Below are 9,350 nucleotides of genomic sequence, written 5' to 3' on the forward strand. Positions count from 1 at the left end.
CTCCAAGGTGGCTGTGGACGAGAACAGAAGCACCGGGGGGCCTCTGGTCAGTGAGGGGTTTCTCTCAGAGGTGCAGCCAGCAATTCTGAGCGCTCTGTGCAAACACAAGCAAAGATGGGAGTGTGTGCGGCAGGCTTCTGCGGTCAAAGTTCCAAATGAGGAGAGGGAGCCTGAGGACAGCAAGTGGTGGTTTCTGGCGCTCAGGGGACAAACACCCACGGGTCCACGCTGACATAAGCAACGGAGTAAGTAAAAGTAAACGGAGGGAAGGAACTCTTCAACGGAACTGCACATGGGAAATCACCACGAATATTGTCACCAGGAGATTCACGGAGGGACACGGAGGTCGGGACAAAGCACGACCATGTTTGCAGGTGATGCTGGCAGCCTTACGATTTTTTCCGACAGGACATGCAACAGACGAGGAAAGTGAGACTTTCTGGGGGAGATGCCCGGCCCACACCACCTGTCCTAGGTGAGTAGGACAGTGACGCCGTGCACCTGGTGTGAGGCACTGAGGACGCAATACCACTTCTGTGGGGTTCCTGCCTACAGCTGTGACCTCAATGTCATCGTGTGAAAACGTCCCATCAGCCCAGGTGGCGAGACGGTCTGCAAAACAGCTGGCCGGCAGGCCTCAGGGTCACCCAGGCGCCAGAGACAGATGGGAGGGACGGTCCCAGGTTGGGTGGACGGAGGCGGGGCAAGCAGACAGCTGTCAGGGTGGTTTCCTGACACAGCGGGTTACGTGCGGTTCACTAGGAAGGGGACGCGGAGGGCGCGGTAAACACAAGGGTATACAGACCGTGTGCTCTGCCGCTTTTATGTGTGTTTAAAATCACTTCAAGGTAAAAACTTAAAACTTCGGATTCTAATTCCATCTGTGGGGGCGGAGCCTGAGAACATGCATACCTCACCCCCACCCCACCCGCCCTCCTCTAGGTACCCCTCCTCAGCCTCCTAAATGGGGGCCAGAGAGCCATTCCAAGGGTCTCGCCTACGGCCCCACCTACGGCCCCCTGCCCGACCCAAAGCCAGGAAAGCAAAGCTGGAGAAAGTTCTCAGGGATCAATTTGTTTACTCACAACAGTGTTTTAGGAACCGGGCAAACATACCCACTGCTCTTTGATGAGCCACAGCCAGGGAGCCCTGTACCCCCTGGGCAGCAGGACTCTCAGGACCTTCTCTGCACCCCTGCACATGGGCGCCCTGAGAGACCACGGCCAGGGAGTGAGGCGAGGTTGGCACTGAGGAAGGGAAGCCAGCACTCTGACCCTCCCTCTGGGGTCTCCCATCACCGTCCCGAGTGCACAGGCCAACACAGCGGACTTCACAGAACACCCACAGCCACCAGGCCCAAGAGATCAGACGTAGCGAGTCACGGTAAGGGCCTCCAACGTTTCCGTGCACAAGAGCCGTGGGTGTGAGGGCAGCCCCGGCAGCTGAAGGCATCTGGGGAGGACTGGTCGGGGGGTCAGTCGAGCACGGAGCTGGGCCCTGCTCAGTACCAGCCACTAAGTACCCACCCTCCCACCCCCCCCAGCCTGTGCCAAGAAGGAGGCTTGGACCAACACCCCCCATCTGCTGCCTGCTCCTATTTTGGCAAAAAAACAAAAAACCCAGGAAACTTCAAGAAAACAAAGTAAACTTCAGGACATGAAAAAACTAGAAACCACAGCCCGTCACGGAAAATCTTCAGGAGGGGGCTGCAGCCAGCTGCTCGGCTGTGGCTGCCACGGCCCTGCCGGGGGCACCTCTCCCAGTCCCCGAGCTCCGGCCAGCCACTCTGACTTCCAGGTCTGACGGTGTGGGCAGGAGGAGAGCCCAGTCGCGGGGAGGCACCTATTATTTACAGTACAGGAGAGCACGGTGCAGGGGCAGCACCCGACCGGGAGTGTGAGACAGTCTGCTCCCCGCTGGGAGGGGCCTCGGTGCAGACCCTGAGTTCCTGGAGGACACATGACACGGCTCTCAGGGCCCAGGTCCTCCGGAGGCGGCAGTGGAACGAGACACACACACACCACCCCCCCCCCGCCCCCGGGTTGGCCCGCCTGGACTCGGAGCCTGGAGGCTTACACCGAAACCCCGAGTGGGGACGCGGCCCGAAGCAGGAAGCAGCCCTGACCCCTGCTGACTGCCAACAGCACGGAGTCCGGAGGCCCCCACGGTCCACACAGTGTCCACTGGTCAGTCCCCATCAACTCCTCAGAGAGTAGGAGATGGAGAGGGGGAGGCCTGCAGAACCCCGAGCTGGTCAGCCCGAAGTCACAGAAATAAGCTACAGAAGTCAGAAGTTTGTGCAAACTCACCCACCAGGACACAGAGCCACCGTCTACGCTAAGAGGAACAATTCCCAGGCCTGGAGGTCAGGGCTGCGCTGCAGGGCGTGCAGGAAGGCAAGAGGCGTGGGGTGGGGGGTGGGGGGAGATGTAGCCCTCGTCCCCGGCCCTTCCCGCACGTCGAGGCGGGGGACGCAGGGCCCTGCAGCAGGATCTCGGCTAGTTTCTCAAGGCGGCCAACCTGTGAACCAACATAACTCCTGTGAGGGAGGGCGAGGGGCAGAAGCACTCTGACCTGCTGTGCGCTCAAGGACAAGACGCCCACCCTGGGTGCCAAAGGCCCCGCACCCATCCATGGAGCCGTGACCCTCTCCTTTCAACTTCAGCTTTGCATGGCTGCGTGGGGACAGCAGAGGAAGGCTCGGGGAATGACCATGCGTTGTCAAGAATCTGGTATGTTAGGGACAGCAGAGACCGCCTTTCCTCAAGCGAGCAGTGGACAGGTGTGGGAGCACCATGGCTGACACACAACACAGACACTGAACAAGGAGCAGGGGAGAGAGTGATCAGATGGGCCCTGGACTGGGCCTCGGGGCGGGGGCCTCCTGGAAAGAGCGGTACTCGCTGGGCCAAAGTCTACCACACAAGCGCTCCCCCTAAGGCCTTGCTGCGCCTCCCTTCCCCCACATCAGAGCACAGGTCGGGGGCACCGAGCCCCTCCCCCACAACCCTAGAGTCAAGAGCATGGAGGAGGGACCGGGGCTGCACCTCTGGGGCACCGAGCCCACCTCCGGGACAGCTGGTCCTCCTGGCTGCGCACGGAGCTCTCCCCCACGGCGGAGGCGCCCTCGGGCAGCTGGCTGAGCTGGTCCAGGACCTCCAGGCCGTTCTCCTCGGCGATCTGCACGATGAGACTGTCCACCTGCTCCTGTGGCGTGGTCAGCGTGGTGGCCGAGCTCATGGAATCCTCCATTACCTGGGGGTCACGTTCTGGGCAGGTGGGTGCAGGCCCCAGGAACCTCCCCTGCAGCCTCAGGAGGACCGCCGCGGCCCTCTTTCCGGCCACCCATCTCAACCACGTTTCCTGCCCGCTCCCTCCACCCGCACGAGGCTCCCGCCCCCACTCTCTCTAGGGCGCTTCCTCCAGCGCTCTTAGCTCCCTGGGTGTTGAGCTGACACGTCTGCACACAGCCTCTCTGGCCAATCACTGGGAGAGGCCCCCACACCCTAGCCCTGGGCCTCCCTCTTCTCTGCTAGGCCTCCGTGTGCCGACTCCAGCCTCCACAAGACTCGGGTGCTCTGGAGGTGACCCCCTCCCCCCCCGCCACGGGGCACCGCTAGGGAAACACACGCGTGGCCCACCACGAGCCGCCCCCCCGGATGCACCCCTGCACACCCAGACCACGGGCGACATACCGACGTGTGCACGTCCAGATTCTGCACCTGCTGCTCAAACCTGTCCATCACCGCAGAGACCTTCTGCAGGTCCATGGTGCTCAGCGCCCTGTCCAGGGCTTTGGTCACCTGCGCCATGTTCTTGGTCACCTGGCACGGGAGAACGTGAGGCGGCGACAGAACTAAAGGAAGGACTAAAGGGCCCTCTGCACCCTCCCCAGGCACGCAGTTCCCCCCCCACAAGGCCCACAGGACTGCAGGCCCGGCCCAGCCAAGCCAGGTTCAGGACAGGCTGCAAGGCTCTCTCCTGGCAGGTCCCCAGACCGTGGGCACTGAAGAAGACTGAGGACGCCGCGTCCCGGCCTTTGGTGCTGCCCTGACGGTGTCGAGTGATCCCTACTCCACGCCCAAAGGGATCTGGCGTGGCTCCCCCGGCCCAGCCAGGCCCCCCGGGCCTGCCGGCAGAGGCCGGTCCTTGTGGCAGGCGACCCCGGGCACGAGCACTCACCCCCTTCATGGTCACGGCCGTCTGCACCTTGGAGGCCACCGCGTCCACGCGGGATGCCATGCGGAGCCAGTTCACACCTTCATTCTTCTTGCGGATAGCATTCTCGGCATACACGCGGGCGCACTCCACGTTCTTCTGCTGAAGGGCCTGAAAGTCGGGGAGGCACCAGCTGGGAGAACATGGCTGTTTGTCCGAACCCTGCCCGCCCTGCTCAGGGACCTGGTCCTGGCTTTGCCGAGGGCGAGATGCGCTAGCGTGGGGCAGCCCCTTCCGCCTGCGGGCTTCGTGAAAGTGCAGAGATGCTAGGCCCCAAGCCTATCCGGGAGCTGGGGTGTCCAGGCCGGGCGCCAGACCAGCCCGCACTGAGGGCTGAGCAGGAGAGCCGGGCCCGGCCTCTCTCCTCCCGCCGCGCTCCCTCTCACGAAACCGGGGCGGGACACGCTGGTGCCGAAGCCAGCACGACCGCGGGGGAACACGAAGGACCCAGAGTGGAGCCAGCCGTCCAGTTTCCCCTCTGCCCTGGGAGCCCCCAAATCCAACACCCCCAGGATCTGCTGCACCTGTAAACGGCTGCTAGAAAGGCCCGCCTGAGAGCTGGCAGACCCCTCCCACCTTCCCCTCCGCAGCGTGCACACCGCCAGCCCGGCCCTTCGCCGGCGGAGGGGCTGCCTCACCGCTGCCCAGGTTCTGAGGCCCGAGGCACCAGGTGCGGAAGGAAGAGAGCCGGGAGGGGTCATGGCAGGGGTGGCCGGAAGCCCGCCTCCCACACGGTTTGTGAGAAAGCAGGTTCAGCACTTTGGAAGTGAATAAAAGGCGCGGACAGTCAAAGAAACAAAGGCAAGGCAGGCACGGTCCTTTGGCTCTGGACACTCTCGGGGGGCCGGGGGGCAGACCGGAGCCACCGCAGGCCTCGAGCTGGCTCCTGTGAGAACAGCCGCGGGCAGCGCCCCCCACACGGAAAGAAGGCGCCAGCACAACCACAGACGCGGCCTCACCTTCTTCACTTTGGCCTGTTCCGCCTTGGAGTCCTTCTCTGCCTTCTTGGCCAGCTTCTCCAGCTGCTTTGCCGTGAACTGAGCGGAAGCAGGACACTGAGGTCGGACAGAGCCTGCCCTCCGGCACGCCCCCCACCCTCACCGGCACCTCCCTGCCCCCATTCCGCCAGTGTCCTCACGGCCCAGGGCTGCACGAAGGGGGCTCCCTGGGTCTCTGAGGCTCGGGGGAGAGGGAGGGCCGTGAGGGTTTCCTACAAGGTCCTCGCCCAGAACACCCTGCCCAAACCCTCCCCCGGAGTGGGAAGTTAAAAAGGCAACTCACGCAATCGCCACTACTTATGGATTTTCAACGTACGCGGAAAAAACTTGACAGTGTGTGTTTCAAGCTACCCCAAGTAGCCTGGGGAATAATTCACAATTCCCAGGCGACACACAGCTCGGTGTGCTCTGGTCACACGGTACCGTGTCTGGGAGGGGCTGCTGGGCAGCGAACGCGTCGCCCTGGTACCTGCCTGCCAAGTACCGCAGCCCCTCTGGGAAGCCCGGTCTGGAAGCAGGATGATGTGGCACGGGGCTCCCACGTGCAGGCCTCAGCCCACGGGGGGCCCCTGCACTCGCTGGATGTGGCGGGGTGGGGGAGGGGCCGCTGCCTGACCTGGAGCCACAAACACCGCCCTCTCGTGGGCGTCCCCCCACTGGCCACTTCTGTCCCGGAACATCCCAGACACGGCCCAGCTGAGGCAACCCGACATCTACTTGAAATATATCTCAATCTGCAAAAGTGTCACATACCCAAGGATGGCCCTCTTTGCGAGAGAATTCTGTCCCCAGAGCCCTCCCTCCTCCCTTTCTTTCTCTTAAAATCTCAGAGGGAGCGAGCGCGAGAGCGTGCGCATGCGTGAGTGGGGGAGGGGCAGAGAGCGAATCCCAAGCAGGCTCCATGCTGTCAGCGCAGAGCCCCACACGGTGCTTGATCTCGCAAACCGTTCGACCCCACGATCCACCCAGGAGCCCCGCCTTTTTTCTATATGTAGCCCCTTGTCCTTCCGCCAACGCGCTCTGAGGCACCAGCCCACGTGTTCCACTGGCCAGTCCTGGGAGCACATGCAGAGGTGGGGCCCCGGCGTCACCCAGCGTCACACGGGCCCTCCTGACTGCTCCTGCACCTCTCACTCAGACGATCCGACCTGTGAAAACCCACCTCCCCGAGTGCTGTGCTCACAGTGCTGGGCTCACAGGGCAGGGCACGCTCTCGAAGGTCGCCCAGCCATTCCCATTCACTGCTTAGGTGCTTTTACATCAGTGTCTGCTGCACCTAGCATCCCGACCTTGCTTCCTTCAGACTCGGTAAGCCCGCACTGTCCGGCAAAGGAGCCACTAGCCACATAGGGCTATCTAAGTTCTAGTTACCTAAGATGATGTACAAGTAACGATTCAGTTCCTCAAACCAGCCACATTCCAAGGGCTCCGTGTGGCTGGCGGAGGGCAGCACAGATCTGAAGCCCTCACCGCTGCAGAGGGCGGGTGGATGCTCCCTCTCGGGGCCGTTTGTCCTACTGGAAAGGATTTCTTTTGTCTGCCCACCTCACACTCCTCCTCTGCTTAAGGGAAAAATCCAGATTTTCCTGGCTCGGAAATGCAGCCCTGAGCACGGTCCACAAGGTGGAAGCTTGCCGAACAAAGTGCCTGGGTGCCGCCAGGTGCTCCCCACTCCCCACCCCCGGCAGAGCTGAGCCAGCGAGACGCAGAGACGAGCTATTGTGAATGCCTTTGCACGTCACTCCTGCCCGGTCTGTCCCAACTAACCACTGGTGGTTATGGAGAAGCTTGCCCTGGGCCAGTCATAAGAGGCCGGCTCCGCTGCCTAGAACGCTCTCCTTCGATAGGATTTTAAAGAATTGGAAAGCACAGTTCTACGTGCCTATCAGGGGACGCACCGAACACCCAAGTTGTGTCTTTTCAACATGCTCGCTGTCTCATGGACTCGCCCACTCAGCTGCTTCTGCTCAGCCCAAGACAAGGAAAGAAGCAATGTGCCATGGAGCCGATTCGATGCCCCCCTTCGTCATCAGTCTGGGTGAGCACCGTGCAGAAATCTGTGCTTCTGACTGCGACTGCCAGCAGCTGACCTCATCTGCCAACCACCAGGACAGGGTTGGGGTGAAAGGTCATTTGGTACATACCTTCAACTGGAACAGGGTATCTGCAAAAAAAAGGAGATGGTCTGAGGATTCCAGCTAAGACAAGGGGGCACTTCTAACAAGCAGAGGGGGCCGCTAAGACCCTCCTGGACACAAGGAGCCGGATCAGGACGCAGGCATGGATGGGGCCTTGCTGGAAGCCCAGCCCACACTGGAGGCAGAAGCTGGACCGTGTGCTACCTCTGTTCCCCCACTGGCCAGAGGGCTTGGGCAAACACAGTTTCCCTAACCTGTGACTCCTTCCAGAGAACACTAGGATGGCACCGGCTGGCCTCAAGGATCAGTGTGCAGGCCAGTGAGGTCATGGACGCAGCACGTGGCCCTCAGTGAAAACCCAAGGTGTCGTTTGTAATTAATGCAACTTTACAAAGACCTTTGGGACTCTTTCCCAATCTAATACAACTCGGTACTGGAGGATATTTTATAGACACTTTCTGCCCAAAAGTAAAGGGATAAAAAAAGCAGAGTGAGGACTCTTATGCTATCGGAGAGCTGACCTACAGAGACCACCCTGCATGGCAGCTGGCATACCTGGGCCATCAGCTCAGGCTCAGGAGCCTCCCTCCCGACACAGAGGAACCAAAGAGACATGGCAGTACTGACAGCTCACTCTTGCTATTCACACACCCAGACTCAAGGACCAGACAGATCCAGATTCACGTGGAAACTCTCTCTATTTATGCAACTTCCAGATTCGGAGAATGATGTCTGAAAGGGTTTGCTGCACTAGCCCAGAATGCAGGAAGGAAATCCTGCAACCAGGAGGGTGTTGAGTGTTCACAAATGCAAGGCAAGCACCCCCCGCCCCCCGCTGAGAACCCAGTGGGGTTTTAGGTAGCCCCGTGCATCCGCCACCTATCAGTGCAGGCCCTGGTCAAGGCCAAGCCGCCTGTGAATCTGTAAATCAGAGCTAAGGGACACTCCTGGCAGGCTCTCCAACCCTCTACCTTACGATGTGACCCTGGCTCCCTGCCTCCTCTTCGCATGTGAGGAGCAGGAACGGGCTCTGGAGAGCAAACAGCTGTTAAGGAAAAACCTAACCCAGGAAAAAAGCTAAACGGCCAAAAGAAAGTTCCCCCAAGAACTGGGTAAACTATGGGGCAAAACCCAACATTTGTGGTGATGGGAGAGCTGGGTGTGTGGTGCTGAAACAACTGCCGTAGAACTTCCTTTGTGACAACGACACGGTTGTACAGTTTTTTTACGTTTCACAAAGTGAGTTTTGAAACCTATCACACCAGCCCCTAAACGTTCTAGCAAATGTATGTACCTCACTTTACCACTGATTCTTCCTGTTCTTTAGTGTCCCCGAGCACGGACGGGGCGGAGTCAGTGCTGTAGACAGTGGAGGACAGGACCAGAGGGAGCTAGATGACTACCTCTCTTTCCGCATCTGCAGGATTGGGGCATAAAGTTCCTATCTCAAGAGCTGTTGTGCAGTAGGCCACATGCACAACCGTGCCTGGCCCACAGTAAGTGCTCTTCGCCTGAGCTCTTCCTATTTTTCTTAGTGGTGTTTTGGGGGCAGTGGTGCAACTGTCTCCTTTTCTGGTGCCCTCTGACCTGACATCCCAGGACCCCAAGGAGGCCGATGTCCCTAGCCGGTATAGGAGCTGGGGGTTGGGAGGCGGACGCTGAGGAGTCTGGGGGCAGGGTGTGGGGTCGAGGATCCTTATCGGGTTCTGGGCTCGAAGCTCCGGGGATCGAGGATCGGGGTCCAGGGCCGGAGATCCAAATCCCTGGTCGGGTCTCGGGGTCTGGGGTCTAGGCCCAGGGATCGGAGATGGCTGTCGGAGATTGAGGCCTGGGGGAGCCCGGCTGAGCCCCGCCCTCCCCCGGTGGGCGGGGTCTCTTACCGTCCATGGCAGGTCCGGCAGGGGCAGCCCTCGCAGGAACCGACTGACGGGAACCCCGGGGCCGAGTCGATCGCACCAAACAGCTCCGTCGCGCGGGAACTTCCGGGGTCACCGCC

At 60.8% G+C, this 9,350-nt stretch overlaps 1 protein-coding gene across 1 annotated transcript; it reads right to left on the bottom strand.

Annotated features, from left to right (window-relative positions):
* Positions 1-1,061: 1,061 nt before the first annotated feature.
* On the bottom strand, positions 1,062-9,347 carry CHMP1A (charged multivesicular body protein 1A). Its single transcript, XM_043599950.1, has 7 exons — positions 9,235-9,347; positions 7,361-7,380; positions 5,178-5,255; positions 4,183-4,329; positions 3,696-3,824; positions 3,068-3,255; positions 1,062-2,520 (listed from the first exon to the last, which is right to left on the bottom strand). Exons 1-7 carry the CDS (start codon positions 9,239-9,241, stop codon positions 2,499-2,501), a joined length of 591 nt encoding a protein of 196 aa, XP_043455885.1. The 5' UTR covers positions 9,242-9,347; the 3' UTR covers positions 1,062-2,498.
* Between the last annotated feature and the right edge of the window lie 3 nt (positions 9,348-9,350).

This window comes from Prionailurus bengalensis, chromosome E2 (genome assembly GCF_016509475.1).
Source record: "Prionailurus bengalensis isolate Pbe53 chromosome E2, Fcat_Pben_1.1_paternal_pri, whole genome shotgun sequence".
NCBI lineage: Eukaryota > Metazoa > Chordata > Mammalia > Carnivora > Felidae > Prionailurus > Prionailurus bengalensis.